This window comes from Plectropomus leopardus, chromosome 10, assembly GCF_026936395.1.
Source record: "Plectropomus leopardus strain MGB_pleo_1.0 chromosome 10, ASM2693639v1, whole genome shotgun sequence".
NCBI classification, from domain to species: Eukaryota; Metazoa; Chordata; class Actinopteri; order Perciformes; family Serranidae; genus Plectropomus; species Plectropomus leopardus.
The window spans coordinates 31774394-31792177 of NC_142185.1; the positions used below are offsets into that span (position 1 = coordinate 31774394).

General features: G+C 37.8%; 1 protein-coding gene across 2 annotated transcripts in view; it reads right to left on the minus strand.

Annotated features, from left to right (window-relative positions):
• The window catches only part of zmym2 (zinc finger, MYM-type 2), a 46158-nt gene that overhangs the window by 5959 nt on the left and 22415 nt on the right, over positions 1–17784 (minus strand). For both annotated transcript variants that reach the window (XM_088083594.1, XM_088083595.1), the window contains exons 8-24: positions 16059–16209; positions 15581–15696; positions 14287–14412; positions 12893–13043; positions 12440–12612; positions 12187–12352; positions 12002–12030; positions 11381–11522; positions 10609–10730; positions 10268–10418; positions 9002–9175; positions 6312–6436; positions 5192–5387; positions 4519–4661; positions 2737–2851; positions 939–1181; positions 524–668 (exon numbers count right to left, since the gene is read on the minus strand). In XM_088083594.1, coding sequence (XP_087939720.1) covers positions 524–668; positions 939–1181; positions 2737–2851; positions 4519–4661; positions 5192–5387; positions 6312–6436; positions 9002–9175; positions 10268–10418; positions 10609–10730; positions 11381–11522; positions 12002–12030; positions 12187–12352; positions 12440–12612; positions 12893–13043; positions 14287–14412; positions 15581–15696; positions 16059–16209 — 2468 coding nt within the window. The remainder of the gene's footprint in view (positions 1–523; positions 669–938; positions 1182–2736; positions 2852–4518; positions 4662–5191; positions 5388–6311; positions 6437–9001; positions 9176–10267; positions 10419–10608; positions 10731–11380; positions 11523–12001; positions 12031–12186; positions 12353–12439; positions 12613–12892; positions 13044–14286; positions 14413–15580; positions 15697–16058; positions 16210–17784) is intronic.

Genomic DNA, 17784 nt, shown 5'->3' on the forward strand with positions numbered 1-17784 from the left:
TATTTATTTTTAAAAAAAGTATCGTTTTTAGTTTTGTTTTGTCTTTTTACTCTATTTTGTCTAATTCCTTGATCTAATTGTTATTTCCCTCTACTGTCATTACATCCTTTAGACTTTTTATTTCAGTTTCTTTATTTTTATTGTATTGCTTGCATTAGTCTTAAATTATTAAATTACTATAATTCATTTTTGTTTTGTCAGTCTGTACTTGTTTGATCGTTTCAGCGTCAGTCATCTGTGAAGCACTATCCTGAATAAAAAGGCGCTAAATAAATAAAGTTTGATTTACTGATTGAAGCTAAAACCATAATTAGTTTCAGCCTCCGTTTCGATGTCATTTCTTTAGACTTTAAGAGCAGGAGTTTCTCTCTACGGTGAATAACACCTCCATGATTCACAGAGAGAAACTGAGATTAACAACATTAACATCGTATGTCGTCATTAAACGGTGAATCTTCGTTTCTCCAACTGTTGCACAATTTTCTCCGTATGATAAAACCATCCGTAAAGTTAGTGAACTCACCACTTCGATCTGTAGAGGTCGTAGAGGTTACACTCGTGCTTCTTTACCGGACAGCGTACAGTGGAGCCTCCCGAGTCGTCGTCTGGTTCATAATCCTGATCGCCGTCCTCCAACGTACGCTTCCTCTTCCTCGACTCTGTTTGCACTGAAGAACCACAAAAGAAGAAAAGATTGTAAAAAGATTTGACCCTCTTACATCAAGAACATAACACGCATCTTAGCTTTTGTGTTTGCATTAAAGGTTGCAGGAAAAACGACAGAATGTTAGTTTACTAGATTTAAATTCTGATAAACAGAAAAAAATTGCTTTTTCATCGTTTTGGCTCTGAACTCCTATATATCAGATTTAAAATGAAACATTTACTTTGAGGTAATGCTTCAAAAACGGCCCGACATGTCTATGTCGCGGTCTCACCGTGGTGATCCTGAGAGATGGAAGGCACGCGGATGCAGACGGTGGTCTCCTTGGTGACAGGATGGACGGTGTCAGGGCCGTAGACGTTGGCGAAGGAGAGGCGGAGGTGCTGCTCCACGGTGCGCAGGCCGAAGTATTTGGTGTTCAGGTAAACCAGAGAGCGCAGCAGAGCGGCCGGACTCTGCTGGCCGAGCTGCCGGCTGCTCCACAGGCTCTGCTCCTCCACTCGCCCCCACAGCGAGCCTGCAGGACATTAAACCCACTGATCAGAGACCGAGATTCAGTCACATTTATGACTCTCAAACTCACATTTTTTAAACAAATTTTAATTCATTTTTGTTAATACAACTCTGACAATTCACTGTACAAACACATGTGGAGTGACAGTAATCCCTCCCCCTTCCACCTGTGCAAATATTCAATTTAAACTATGCAGGGAAAATAAAAACAACAACAAAAAAGACAAAACGCAAAAATGTAAAATGATTCCAGTTAATGAAAAAATCATAATAAAAAAAATGTAAAAGTAAATCAGCATAAATAAACATAATGTTAATATAAATAAATACAGTCCTAGTTAAAGAGAAATTAAATAAAAAATACTTTAAAACAATTAATAAACAAATAGTTTAACAATTTTGAAGGTAAAAAACAAATCATAAAATAAATATTAATTAAATGAGCATAAATATACAAGTCATGTAGAAGTCCCAGTTAATGTATGTCATAGTAAAAGAAAATAATAAATAAATAGATACATGACAATAAGCTGTTAGGGGTCTGGAAAAGTACACCTCATTATCTAGGCCACTGACATACATAAAAAGTAGCACAAGAGGGAGGCAGAAACGTGAACACTGACACACATCTGGGCTCTTTGCTATCAAACACTCACAGTTTTGGACCAAAAGTAACTAAATCCTCACTGGCACTCTGGACATCTATTATACACATAAAAAAAATACAAGTGTATCAAAGTAAAACTTATTTTTAATTTTAAAAAATGCATCTTCACGACCAAACTACTATTTGTTGTGTAAACAGGAAAAAACTGGAGGATTTGTTCCCTCGTTAGTGTCCTCATATAACATTATAGTGCAATCACAACAAATCAGGATGTGAACAGCAGAAGAGTTATAATCACTGGACACCAACACGACGGCAGAACAAAGCTACAGCACCAGGTGGAGCTAAACCTGAGAAAACTGGGCAACACTGAGCCAAAAATGAGCAAGAAATTAGTTAAAAAAAAAAGATTAAAAATACCTCAAAAAATATAGCATAAACTTAAAAGAAAAAAAATGAACACATAAATGACCTGGAAAAAAAGTGGAATAATAATAATACCTTAATATATATTCTTTCTTTAACACTATTTTAAATGTATATTTATGATAATTATGACTATATACTTTTTCATATAATAATTTTCTTTCCTTCTTTATCATTTTTCACCTGTTACAAATGTCTTGCTTTTTTTGGGAACTTTTCTTGCCTAATTACTGATTACCTTTTCCCCATGTTTTTGAAAAAAGTCAAACTAATGTGCTCACGTTTCAGAGGTTTAAAAGCTTGCGAAAGGATGAAGAACAAGAAGGGTTAACTTCCTTCTTATTGCACTTATGAAATCTCTTTTTTAACTCGTGCTTCAACCAATTTGACCTCTTAGTTTAATTCTTTTGCTTTCTCTGCGTGCATTGTGCTTGTTCAGATATTTTTTTTGTGATTTCAATAAATCTGTTCCAAATTTCGCTCCGACAGTCACTCGGTGGAGGACAGATGGTCGCACGAGACTCACCATCGGGAAGCACGCTGGGCTGCCAGTCCTTCAGCACCTTGTTGAGCTCCTCTCCAAACTGCTGGTAGCACGGGTCGCTGAACAGGTCGTCCTTCCGGCCTTTGGCGTGGAGATGCTTCAAAAAAAAAGAAGAAAAAAAAAAATTAAGAACAGTTAAAAAAAGAAACAAATACAAGCTTTAATCTATAGAGCTCAAATGTGTCCTCATATTCAAAATAATCATCACTGTTTTTCAGAATGTGAACAGCAAAGAGTTATAATCAATGGACACACAAATCTGGAAAAAAACAAAGTTATTTTCTTGTTTTTTGCTAAAAAAATATTTGAACATCAAAAATCGTCTTCTTTGCAAAAACCAACAAGTCACCTTATTGAAGGGACATTTTTAAAAAGTGAGGGGAACTGAGCAGCAAATGAAAGCAGGCCGAGAAAAGAAAAGACATTTTTTAGCATTTAAACCTAAATTTCTTGATCAAACTTCACATAAAACAATCAAACCTTTAAAAAGTTCTTTTTTGCAAACAAATCAAATCAATCTTACGTTTTTGTGTCAGAAAATTCACCGTCCAGAGGACTTTGGGGAGTCCTGAGCTCCTCTCTGCAGCCATGCTGCTGCTGCGGCGGCTCACATGTGAGAGCAGGAGGGAAAACTGTGCACCAGTAATATCTGTCCTGCTGGAAACACTCACTCTCACTTTAGTTCCTACCTCTAAAATGACTACAGATGTAATTCTAATGGAACAAATACAAAAGAGGAAGGTAGCAAGGCTAATTCTCATTTACTGTATTTACTTCATGGGAATAATTATATTGTATCTAAATTTAGTAATCATTTTTGTATTTTTTTTACTTTTAATGCAACTCAGAATAAAATTTAAGGTCAATTTTTACTATAATAAAAAATACAGAAAAAACTGAACTGACAGTCAGCGTTAACTACAGTTTTGCACAAATTTTTACTGTAACAAAACTCCCTCTTCACTTTATCTCTTTGTTTACTTTCCTTTAGTCTTTCTTTTCGTCTGAGGTAGATTAACATGGTTCCTCATGTGACAATAATTCACCCACGCGTTTTCACGTCAAGAAACTAGATTAAAATAAAAAATTCAAATAGATTGTGTGAGCTGACTTGTGGTGCATCTTTATGATCAGTTATCAATGTTATGTTTTGTTTTTTTGGGTCAGATTTTTATTTACTTAGTCCTGCTAGAGAGGTGCTGCTGGTGTGTTTCTGCAGCTCGTTCTCACTCTGAACTCGTCAAATACGTCCGTTCTGTCAGTGCTTTCTGTGTACCAGCACGACGCCAAAAGACACTTTCCGCATCCGACCCCAGTGCGGCTGGGCGACATCAGATGAGAACACGCACTAAAAAACTGGTGGCAGTATCACACGCCAGTGGACGTCCAGAGGGCACTGGTCGCATCCACAGGCAACGTGCACGGGTGGCGTCACTTGAGAATGAGACCTGAAGGGACAGGTAATAACGCTGCCGGTAACAATGTAATATAAGGTGCGTGAGTGAGGGTGGTCAGGGAGGTGGATGGGACTTTCGTGTCGGAGGAGTCCGTAGTTTGCTTCCTGTGTGCCTTCCATGTGCCTTTTTTTGCCAAAACCTAACCATCGTGAAGGTCCTACTGCTGTATTAACATAAGGACCGCGCTGCTTTATCCCACACGTGCATTTGTTGACATCATCATAACGGCATCCCAGAGTGTAAACGAGGGAGCTGGGATGAGAGCGTGTTGGTTTCTGGGGTTTTGATACTTTGGCTTGGTACAAACCTGCTGGATCCCCAGACAGAGGTAGAGGATGCTGTCTGGAGAGTAGCGCTCCCCGCTGGGCCTGCAGACCTCCCTGACAAACTGGGACAGAGCCACGTTCAGCTCCTCTGAACTCAGCGACAACAAGTTACTCTTAGACCGAGCTGCAGAGAGAGGAGGGACAGACACGCAGTGCTGTTAGCAAATGTCAAAGATAAGGTATATAATATGATATAATATAATATAATATAACATAACATAATACAATACAGTATAATAAAATACAATGTGCACTGTTGTGTACAGTTTGAATGACAATAAAGTTGATCTAAGTCTATAATAAAATAGAATAAAATATAATATAATATAATAAAAAATAAGACAGAAAAGAAAAGACACACACACACACACACACACACACACACACACACACACACACACACACAATCAAACCACAGTTAACACACATTATGACCCACAGATCCATAAAACCCAAGAGTATTGGTGATTAAATCTCTACAACCCAGGGAACTTTGATATTTGTGGCGAGAACATGGGTTTTAATTCTGCATCTGTTTAGAGAGAATCACGATCCTTGAACAGTCGAGCAAACTCAAGGAGACTCAAGGAGCCTTTTCTTAATCTATTTTTAATCTTCAGCAAAGCTGCACCAGGGCAGGAAGTTCATGATCACCTGGTTTGGAGCCGTCCTTTGCTTTGGTGTCATCTGATCGGTCGGGCGGAGACAGCGCCCAGCGCTTCCATGCATTGATGCCGTATCGAGCTTTGAGAGGCAGCGACCGTCCCTCTGAGCGTGCTGAGCCTGTAGGAGGTGAAGAAGAGGACGAGGGCAGATCTGAGCTCTCCTCCACCGCCTGCCTCTTGTTCCCCTGCAACACAAACACACAATCACAATACAGCATAGGTGGAAGAAGTATTCAGCTCCTTTAATTTAGTAAAAGTACCCACACCTCACTGTAAAAATACTCTGTTACAAGTAAAAGTCCTGCTTTGAAAGTGTTAAGTAAAATAAGTAAGTATAATCTGTAACATAGACTTAAAGGATTAAACATAAAAGTACTCAGTGCAGAAAAATCCTTTCATTAAATACATCTTTAATTTTTGGTGATCAATTAAATGTGAAACAGTAAAAGTATATTTCTGTACACAATGCTAGATTAACATGTACAAGTCTGTGCAAGTATTGTGCAGGTTTAATTATTTTTTTTTTTGATTACCTATTTTTTGTTATGCTGGTACAAGTGTTTCTGTTTCTCAAAAGTTACTAAATAAATAATATAAAAAAGTAAAAAAAAATAAATGAAAAAATACAGAGAATTAATTTATTTATAAATTTTTTTTATAAAATTAAATTAAAATAATATAAAAAAACCCCCAATTATTTAAGAAAATAAAATAATAAAAAAAGATTTTTTTTTCAAAATAGTAGGCAATTATTTTTCAGTCAACTGGCTAGCTAATATTTTATTAATTTTATCAGATTTTATAAACTTTTCTTATGTTTAAAAAAATGTTTTTATCTTTTTTAAGACAGACACATTAACTGTTAAGTAGCAAGTAACTAAAGCTGTACAATAAATGTAGTGAAGTCAAAGTACAATATTTCCCTCTGAGATGTAGTGAAATGTAGTACAAGTCTTGAGTGGCATTAAAAGAAAATTCTCAAGTAAAGTAGAGATTTTTTACTCAAGTACAGTACTTGAGTAAATGTACATAGTTGTAGTACATAACTGCAGTACAGTAAACTGAAGCTGTTTGGAACAAAGTTACATGTTTTGTCTGTGTGTGCGTACTTGTCTCCTGGGCTGAGGTCGAGGTGCAGACTCGTCCAGCTCCTCCTTCTCCTCGGCAAGGACCGGAGGTAGAGAGAAGCCCATGTCCTCGTCCATCCCCTCCAGGACCGGAGCGGGGTCTGACGCTGAGACAGGAAACAACATTGTCATTATTTACTCAGCTTATATTAAAATGTGAATCCAGTTCAAGGCAGGAAAGTAGTGGCACTGCCTTTGTTTTAGGGGTTAACGCGTTATATTGCCAATGACTTCTTATTACTGACATTCAGCGTCCCAACATTTTCAGAGCCTCAGCTGACAAAGTTGGTACATTTAAATGCACTCAAGAGACCAAGGCGTTCAAAGAAATCAGATCACTCAGACAAAAGCTTCACATTCAATTTCTCCGCGTTAACCTGCAGAAGGTCAATAATCTCGTACCAAACTTTTTGGCGGCTTTAGTTATTTCAGACTGTATCAGGTCTGGATGTGACACTGTCATGGAGATTTGTCTTTCATGCTGTCGACGCCTCTCAGCCATTCTCCGGGTGTGTTTTGCGGTAACGTTACAAATGTGTTTGTCAACTGATGTCTTTCTTTTGTTTTCCACCACAACATTTCACACAGCGCAAAAAAAAAGTTTACACCCCCGTCTTTTTATTATCTAACATGTTTTTCATGCACATGGATACTTGTAACTAAATACTGTACATTAATATATAAATACCCATCCTTATATCTGTTTACATAAACAATATTGTGCATTATACACCGTTTACTGCATGCTTTTTTACTGTTTCAAAATCCCAAATGGATAAATTGTGTTATCATCTTAGTTTTTTGGGTAAAGAATGCTCTTCATGTTGGCGTTCATCACAGAGATTTACCGGGTACACTTTAAGTATTCAAAAACACTGTTTATAACCTTTATAATTATTTAACCCTGCCGTTCTCTGCAATACTTCTGCTACATACAGCAGAGCTAAAGCGTAACAAAAATCTTAACTACAGATTTTACGATATACAAGATATAAACAAAAGTAATGAAAGCAAAGGGAGAGTTTTTAAAAGGTATTGTGGTTCTTGTCGTGGAAATTATTCAATGTAAAATTATTTAAATGTCATCATGTATAATGGTAAAAGCTTTTGAGCCAAATTTTCATTTTCTAATTCACACTGAAAATATACTGATTTACACTGAGAATATCTTTTATCATTTGAGTGTAAATCATGTGCCAAAGTGCATAAAAAGCATAAAAATAAAGCTAATTTATATATATATATAAAAAACCGAAGTCATTTAATCTTAGAAACAGCTCTGCCTACACCTGACCTCCGCTGTGCTGCTGCTGTATCTGCTTTGTTTGTTAATTTCTCAGATAAATCTCATAAAGTTTGCTTTGAGTTTGAGTTTTTTCTAATTTTCGGTACTTTTGGAGGCCTCAGAGTCCTTAACAAACCTGCATGCAGGAAGTGAAGGACTCTGAGGCCTCCGAAACTACCTCAGCCATGACCATGGATGAATCATGCATTCATACAGTTACAAGTATACACGATGATATTCAAATACTTTCATACTGAATAATTTCCACCAAAGATCTACTTCAAAGAAGGCCAAAATACAATGAGTTAACCCACAGTTCACAGCTCAGAAAGGTCCAGTGCAGCTGAGGCGTGTTATCGAGGCCCGAAAAAAACAAAATAAGAGCCTGTCTCATTCCTGGTCTGATTAACAAGTTCACACTATAGTCGGACAGCACGCTAAACCTTCAACCCTCTGCCCTGACAGAGCAGATGACAGCTGGTCCCGAAATAACCAGACGGAGGAATTTTAATCTCAATTGCTGTACTGATCCATTAAAAACCCCACAGGGTCAGATGTTGTTACATAAGAGCTGCTTCACTAAACACAGTGAATGAATGAAAAGGAAGGAAAAATGCACACAGACTGACAGACAAATTGACGTAAATTAAAGGGTCCGTGTGTAGGATTTAGTGGCATCTAGTGGTGAGGCTGTAGATTGCAACCAACTGAATACAACTGACTGAGTTTATGATGGATTTAAAGTTTTGGACTGTTTTTTGAACCAATATGCTTTTACAAAAAAATTAAAATCTTTCTGTCAATATTTACAATTTGGAAAACAACAAACTTCAACAGAAAAGTTTATGTTTTAAAGGCCTTTAGCAAATGTTTAATCAAAACTGAAACTTTCAACATCATATACAGCAGGTTCCCACCAACGTTTTCTTTTAAATCCAGTGAAATTTAAATAAAAATTTAATATATAAAAATAGCTCCCTGAGGTTTTACAAAGTAAAAGTTCCTCCCATGTTGACACTTTCTTTGCATGTATCGCAGACTGCGTTCCCTGGTGTTGGCTGAGTGTAACGCGCACACTTTTTCATTAATTAATTTTATCGGCAATAATCTGCTGACCCTTATTTACTGGGTGCTACAGGACCTGCTCCCTTTGTAGATATGAGGGCCTCACTCTGAGTTACCAAAAACACACCAATTCTTATAAACTAATGAAAACATAAATATGAATATTAATTTCCATTTCTGCCAATAGATCCCCCAAATCCTACATGCTGCTCCTTTAAGAGAATTTCTTCATTTATTTGGCTTTCAAACTTGAGCGGGACCAAATAAATGTGTTTCTCATTAGAAAAAAATGTCAGGAATGTTGTTTGTGTTCAGTTACTACCTTGAGGAAAGTCTGCCTCCAGGTCCATGTCGGGCTCGTACGCGTCCTCCTCCTCTTCCTCCTTCACGTCTTCCTCCTTCACCTCCTCCACCTTCTCCTGCTCCTCTTCCTCAGAGCTGCTGCTGGAGGCCTCCTCTCCTCCACGCTCCCTCTTCACCTTCACCGGCTTCACGTCTGAAACACAAAACCAAGTGATTATTGCCATCACCTGCTGCAGCTTTCTGCAAATAAACTGAAACTTGTGTTTAAATTTGGAAATTTGTGACCAGAATCCTGTTTTTAACTTAGACGTTGCTGTAGTGTTTCATGATTTGTTGACAGTTGCAGAAAAAATAAACTTAATTCGCCACTATTCAAGCAAGGTGGTGGCAGAAGTTTAAACACTGGACAACAAAACAAAAAGCCATCTAAATGTCTAAATAACAAAGCGGGGTGGGGTGGGGGTGGGGGGGGGCTTTTTTAAGGTCTTGGGCTTTTCTTTGATCAGTAAAACAAAAAAAGTGCCAGTTCTCCTTGCTGTTACTGTTGCAATAAATCATAAACGATGATATCTTTCACAATCAGTCTGCACATTCTTTTCTCAAATACTAATAAAAAAAAGTCAATAAAATGCAGTGAAACATGCTCAAGGTGGCGTCTTCAAATGATTTGTTTTATCAAACCAACAGTCCATAGATCCAAAGCTATTCAGCGTATTATATGTTTGACAAGCATAAAATCAAAACATTTTTTGACTTTTTTAGTTTAAAAAAAAAATACAAAAATGTACAAATAATTGCATTCACTGACCAACCGTTTCAGCTTTACGCTTTTCAAGATGGCCCTGACACACCAAACCCAAACTTGAGGTGAGGAAGGCCGACTGTTGCATCCCCTCACGTCGCCTGCGTCTTATCCAAAAAGTTCCACTTAGCACATAAAAAAACCTAAATTCACAACCAACCAGCGTGTATGTTCTGCTCCCGTGTGAAACAAAATAACTCTCCATACCAGCAGGCGTCAGCAGTCTGTGTTCATCATTCAAAACCAGAAACTGGGAGACCAGCAGGATGAATTCAAGATGTTGAAGGAACAAACTAAATATCTATTGTGGCTGAAAGAACTGACTGAAAAGACAAAGACAAAGACCAGATAGTGCCAACGGTGCAGGACACACTACAAACTCGGATGACAAACGCTCATCGACGACTCGACGTGATTAACGGCCCATCGCCGGCTTGGCGTGTCAGGGCCCTCAAGTTTCAGTGCAAACGTCTGACCCCCTACCTGGCTTCTGGTCCTCTGCGATCATCTCCGCCATGGAGATCAAGTCGGCCTCCAGAGGGTCAGAGGGCATCTTGTTTTTCAGCTCGTCGATGGTCTGGACGATCTGCTCTGCCCCCTGCAGGGTGGTGGGCAGGAACACAGGCACAGGAACCTGGACGGGACAGAGATATATTTTTTAGGCCTCTACTTTGATTTGTGATGTCTGTGTTTGCAGATTTCTTCACACAAGAACCATTTAACGCAGCCTTTATCACACTGATTTGTCTGCTGTATTTTTACATCTTTACAGGACACGTTTTTGCCTTTTAGAAATAATAATCCGTGTGTTCGTCATGTCTTACCGGTACAGGAAGAGAGATCGGAGCGGGAGTGACCTGGGAATACATGTTCATGGGCACGGGGATGAAGACAGGCACAGGTATGGGTACAGGAATATACTCCCTCTTCACACCATCGTCTACATCTGTGGACACACACATGCAAAACCACAACCATTATACACGCAAACCAAGAAATGTATTTATCGGTCGTTATGAAAAACTCCAAAAATCTGGGACAACATGTAAAGGTGCATGGTTATGGCAAAAAAATGAAGGAAAATAAGCAAAACTTTGGCATTGGGACAAAAAATAGAGGCTTTACAGCTAAATAGTGACACTTATATTGGCTCTTTTATTTTTGGTCTTATTAGTGTTCTGCTTGTTCATTAATGAAGTGATTATTTCAAAGGGTGAGCGGCAGGAATTTTATCAACCTCTATATGGTACATAAGATGGATTTAGGAGAAAAATTAACAAAATACAAAAATGTCCCACTTCCACTGCCTTAGAATAGCAATCATTGTCGCTCTAATCATGTCATTTATTCGCAGGTCTCAGTTTTTAACTTTACCAATACAGAAAACAGAAAATGATCAGTTTATGTTATTTTGGGCCTGTGAAGGTAACATGTAAATGACCAGTGAAAACTCTGTTCTCATTCTAAAAAACATTACATAAAGAACCTTACCTTTTATTTAAAAAATAATTAATTAAAAAGTCTCCAAAAAATATGAAAGCTATATATCTCAGTATGTATGTAATTTCACTGATCTGAGTAGGATTATGCGTTCACCTGTCTGTAAAAGTTTGCTCTGCATGTGCGGTTTGCAGTAGGTCGCCTTGGTCAGAGTGAGCGGTTTGCAGAGCACAGCCTTGTTTTTGACATCTCTCATCACACCTCCACCAGCGTACGCCACAGTACCCTGATTCACCAGCTGCAGCACGGCAGAGAAAACGGGAAAAAACATTAAAAAATGTACAGGTGTAACTGCAGACAGAAATGTGGCTCCTGCTCTTACAAGACAATCATTTATTTATATGGAAACTATCTAATAATGAGTTTAAGTCTGACAAAATTTTGAAAAATATAAGTTTGTTTTTTAATATATTATCATTTTAGAGTGGATTCTCAACATTTTAAAACAGTTAGGTGGTAATTTCATTAAATTTTTGTAGTAAATTCACTGCAAAAATGCTTCTGAAAAGGCAAAAAACTCATGTTTCATAACTGGACAACAAGACAAGAAAAACAAAGTCCTCACTCTAGACCACGCTCACATAAAGATTTGATGTAATAAACACTGAGGTGAGGTTGCTTACATGCTCTTCATCAGACTTTTTTTTTTAATGTTTTTTAAAAAAATATATTTATACTTTTTTAAATGTATGACACCTTTGCCAAATTCCTACTTACCCCAAGTTTAGCCCCTTGCATTTCATATCCTGTAAAAGAGGAAAATAAAATACATAATAAACATAAGGAGGCAGGCATTTGCAGGAATACCTTAGTAGTGCCTACAAGGGAAACACACACACACACACACACACACACACACACACACACACACACACACACACACACACACACTCAGTTTGTACCTAATGTGGTGTTTTCGGGGCCTTTCTGTGTGACCATGATGGGCTCGTTTTGCTGGCAGTAGAACTTCAACAGACACTCCTGGTCGCAGAAATGCTTCATCTCTGCTCTCCACATCACCGACTCCGTCAGGTTCCCCTGCACCTTACAGCAGTCACACCTCGCCGCCTGGTGGCCACAGGAGGAAAACTTTCAGGGCATTCACAAAAACTTATTCTCCAGTTTATTTGACGGATATACGGCGTAGGAGCGTACCTTGTAGTACCAGTCGTGGAACTTCTTGGCGCAGCCCTCGCTGCAGAAGTCTCGCGTCATGCCGCCGAGCTGCCGGGTCAAACCTCTCTTACAGAGCTGGTTGCAGTGGTTACAGCTGACACACTTCAGACCCAACCGCCTGATGAAATCCTGCTTAAATAACAGCTTACAGCCTGGAAATACAACAAAAAAATTATTAAAAAAATAACAAATAATTAATAAACTAGAAAGGAGTCTAATCTGGAAGCAATGAAGCAAAATCCAGGATACAAAATATCAGATATACACAAGAAATATGCTTAAAAATGACAAAAAATAAACACATATATCTAGACACAAAAAGCCATTAAAAAAAACAGTCAATCACTGCCACCAGGAAGCTAAATCAGTCTTCTTCACTAGTTCAAAACTGTTCTCGAGTGTCCTCGAGAGAAGAGGTGAGGAGATAAAAACCTTCGCTGCAGAAAGGTCTCTTGACTCCTGAGAACTTGACCATCTCGTGTAGCGTCTTCTCCTCTTGGCAGTACTCACAAAACGTCACGATGCAGTGGAGCTTCTTGTAGTCCTCACAGCACGTCTTACTACAGAACTGGTAGACCTTCTCCTGCAGACACACACATTCGGATATATTTAATATACCTATTATGGCTTTAGGATTTTAAGAAATTACAAAGATTAAGGGTTTAGTTTCACTAAACCAGGTCATTTCTTTTCTTGTCCATCTCCGTCTAACAAACACAGACAGCTTTGGTCTCTGAGGCTTGGTCTCTCCTGTCCCAAGCCAAGAAAGACAAAGGCTTCAGCCTTCATTATTGGTAAATCTGCTAGTAATTTTCTCTAAGAACAAATGCTCATCACAATTTCCAAGAGCCCAAACAGACACATTAAAATGCCTTGTTTGAAAAGACCGAGACCCCAAATTTTGCAACATTGAATCTCACAGAGGACCTTGAAAAGTAGCAAATATTCACATTTGAAAGGGTAGAAGCAATGTATTTTGCCATTTTTCAAAGGAAAGACAAAAAAAAGAGGACACAAACAATTAATGAAAACTATTGAGGATTAATTTCCTACTGACTGAAAACTTGTTTCAGCTGTAACGTTGATAAGGTATACTGCTTCTCTGGTAAACTTGAGTTCAATACCTTGTAAAGTTTCTATGGATGCAAGATATTGGATTTTTTGCCGATATCTGATACGCTGATATATAACAACTCACTAATTCTACAAACTCCTCTGTAGTGGAATCAACATCACATCATGCATACTCTTATTGTGATAACACATCAAATATAATGCAGTTCAATGTGTGTAATATTCATTCATAGTGAAAAATAAGAAAAATACTTCATCTGAGGGTTGATGTTTTGTACATGTTCACTTTGTCAATTTAAAAAAAATATGTCATTTTGGCAAAAAATCAGCATGTTGGCCGATTCAGATGACGTGCGGATATTATGATCAGCCCATCTGGGTAATGCTGCTGAATGTGCACGAACGTGACGTGTTTCCATTCACAGATCCGTTCATTTAATACAAAACTCGCTCTCTGGTTTTGTTGCAGCTGACCGTGAACCTGCAGGCGGGTCACGGTCAGCTGCCGTCTTTCAGCTCCGCCGTTTGATTTGTGCTCGCCATAGTGGGATACACACACACACCAATCCCCTCGTTTTGTGCTAACCTCTGCACCTGTTACTAACTGTGAATAGCTAAAAATTTGCGGGCATCGATCTTTGTAATGTGTATTTTGCGTGCACTGCATCTTGACCCTCGTACTGTGCCGTTTTAGCGCGTATACACAAACTATTACAGCTCTGTTAAAACTCTCCCTGAGAGGATGATCTCACCTCCCACTCCAGAATTTCGGGCTTCAGGCTGAATGCTCCTCGACAGTAATTACATTTCAGCTGGACGGCGTTGTTTGTGGTGGAGAGGGGCGTCTGTCCGTTTGTGGCCGTCTGAATTGTTGTGTTCTGTTAAAAAAAAAAAAAGACATCACATAGAGAAAATAAAAAACTTTTAAGACGAGCAGCTGGTGTTTAACAACATCCAACATGTCTCATGGCCCTCCTTACGCACCTTGATATATCAAAACACACCACCTGGCTGTATTTAGAGGTAATTAATGAAGCCGATAAACCCACAGACTTGCATATATTTTTACGCCCACAAACTTCTCTTCACATGTGGGAGGTAAAATATGAGACAAACTCTGTGTCATAAACACTGATAGAGTCAAATGACCTGTTTTTAAGTTAGTATGTAAATTTATGCTAAAAACTAATCAGGTCATCGACCACACTGAGGGAACTGAGGGTTTTTATGTTTGTGCTTTTGGCTGCTGTTCTTGAGGATGTGTCAGATTAGCAGATGGTAACAGGTAATCTTTTTATTTTTTTTACTTCTAATAATATTTTATGTTCTTACTAATATGTATGGAGATAAGGGGTGTGCTCCACAAACACACAAAAAGTCAAGAGACAAATATACAATAGAAAAAATTACAATAAAATTAGGAAATATACTATAAATTAAACAGGTTTCTTTTTTTCCCCTCATTAAAAAAATACTATAACTGTTTCTTGATTTTTGCCATTCTAAAAAAAAAAAAAAAAAATCAATAAACACAAATAATAAAAATCACATTCTGCAAAGTAAAGATAGAACTGAAGAACTTAAAAAAAAACATATAAAAAAGACACTAAACTTAAACTTTTGCACATTATTCTATTTTGAATTCATGTTTCTTGCAGTATTTGATTTTCATTTTTCCCCACACACAAATAAATATTAATGAAGTACTGCAATGTCAAGAAACAAATAAAAATGGAAACGTTTATTATAAAAATCACAAAAAACTATGAATAAAACAGATATATTTTACATTAATTTAGTATTTTTTCATATTTTAATCGTAAACATTCTCTTCTTTCTTTATGTTTCTGGCAAATTTGTTGTATCTTAAAACCTGTTTGATTCACACTGGAATGCAGGGGATGTAGAAAACACCAACTTTCAGCACGTCTAGTTCGATCCAGTACTCTTTTACCTGGTTAATTCATGAGATCAGTATGCATGTATGCATTTTTTTTAAAAAAGATTAGTGTTGTCTGGTTTTGAAATGACAAAAAGAGTCCCCACCTGGAACTTGGTGACACACTGTGAGCTGCAGAAGTTGAGGATGTTTCCCTCTGGCAGCGTGGCCTGGTACTGCGGTAATGAGTTTCTCTTACAGAAGTGACACGTTGGCTCTGTGTCTGTGCACAAAGACATTAAATAAACATTAAAACTCACATGAAGAAGCATGTTTTACACATGCTTTTCTAAAAAGGTCTTTCTATGCAAGCAACTACGGTTTATGTGTTCAGTGCTGGGATGAACATCATCGATCAAACGAGGGGCTTTTTTCTGCTGCTTTGTTAAGTTGCTTATTGATCATCACAACGTGCAAACCTTAATACATTCAGATGGAAAACATTGTAATTCCTAACTGTCCAGAACTCTATCTGAAGGCCCTGTTCTACCATGGGAAATGGTTGAAAACGTAGACTACATTCCTGAAAGTTTGTGGTTCAGAAAAGCTCAGTTTCTGTATTACATTTTTTTTCCGGTGACTCACTGATGAAGGAGGTCGACGCCAGCTTGCCCTTGTTCATGCAGTTGACGGAGCAGTAGGAGCCCATGGTGCCGCCCGCTCCGAGGCTGTGCAGCACCTCGCCCGTCTTGATCAGCGTTTTGCAGGTCAGACAGCTCGCAAGTTTACTGTGTGCCTGAGACAGAGAGAGGACGCATCAGGTCAAACAGCGAGCAACATAACGTTCTGCTGTCACAAAAAGATGAACTTTTCAAGTGCAAAAATGTGTGAATGTTTTTCTAAAATTGTGTCTCGAGAATTACATTCGTACTATGCGTACCATGCAACATGGTGAAGGTGCACCACAGAGAGCGAAGGATACAATAATACAAATTGTGGTCTTTATGGATCCTCTTCTTTGGAGGTTTCAATGCATTTGTGGACACCCAGAGCATTTTCTGTCTTGAGTAAGCCTTGATGACATATGAGCATTAGAGAAAACGGCAAAAATCTATATGCTTGCTTTTTGAGTGCCTTGCTTTGCTACAAAAGCACATAGATTATACTTTTTGTCCTGCTTTTATGACCTGATATAATGCGTCTTCAATATGTTGTAAAACTATTTTCACTTTTATTCATTTAACTACACAAAATACAAAAAGGATGACACTATGACACATTAGTAAAGGATAAGGTGATTCTCCTCAGCGTGCAAAAGTGTAATTATTAAATCAATTTTAGGTCCTCAAAAATTGATTTAAAACTGAGAGGCAAAACAGAATTTAAAATGTATCTCCTGCTGGTATAAATTATGATTTTTCTTTTATTTACAGAAACTGATAGTTTGCCAGACTCAAAGATTTTTGTACATTTTATAGAAAAAAAAAAGACATTTAACGGAAATAAATGTTTATTCTTAACCACATCTCTTTGATAACTGCCGGTCTGGTTTTAGCACCTATATAGGAAAAAGGTCTGTATTTTTTTGGTTGAGTAAAAGATCATGTGCCTGCGTGCCACAGTGCAGATATCTATGCTTTAATTATGTCCCTCATCTGGTGGTGAGGATGTATGGGACTGGTCTCACGCAGTCATTATTTAACTTTATGTTGTTTTATCTCTGAAAATGCAAACTTTCAATTTTCTCCTGTAGACTGCTTTATGCGTGTGAGAAACAAATCAATACATAAACCTTTATTAGAATTAAAAAAAAAACTTGAATAATAATATTATTAGTGGGAAAATTGTACTTTAGATAAAGGTCTAATTCTTAACATCCAAACAGAATATGCGAACATAACCCGAATTAAATTCAAATTATTAACATGTTTGGAAAAATTGTAGAATATCAGTGTGCATGTAAACAGCCACTGAACAGTCTGTTGTTTGACTTTTACACCACAGAAATGAGAATCTATAGCTTTTCCCCACTCATTAGAGGAGTGTCTAATAAGCTGCCGTTGCCAGGCAACGAATACAATTCCAACATCTAATCTCTAGATAGTATCACTTAGCAACACAATTTCGTTGTAACCTGGTTAGTAATTCTGTTATTCAGTTTTTACTGGAGGTCTAAAGGAGATATGAGCGTGTGCTGAGCACTAATCTGTTTCTGTGTGCTGCAATCACACTCTGCATCACTAATAATGTCACGTGAATCCCTGTCAGTTATCATTTGGAGGTTTCTGATCGATCGATATAATCAGGCAGGTCATAAAGTGACCAGCTAGTGAAATTTTCTCCATCATAAATATCCATCCATAAATAAATA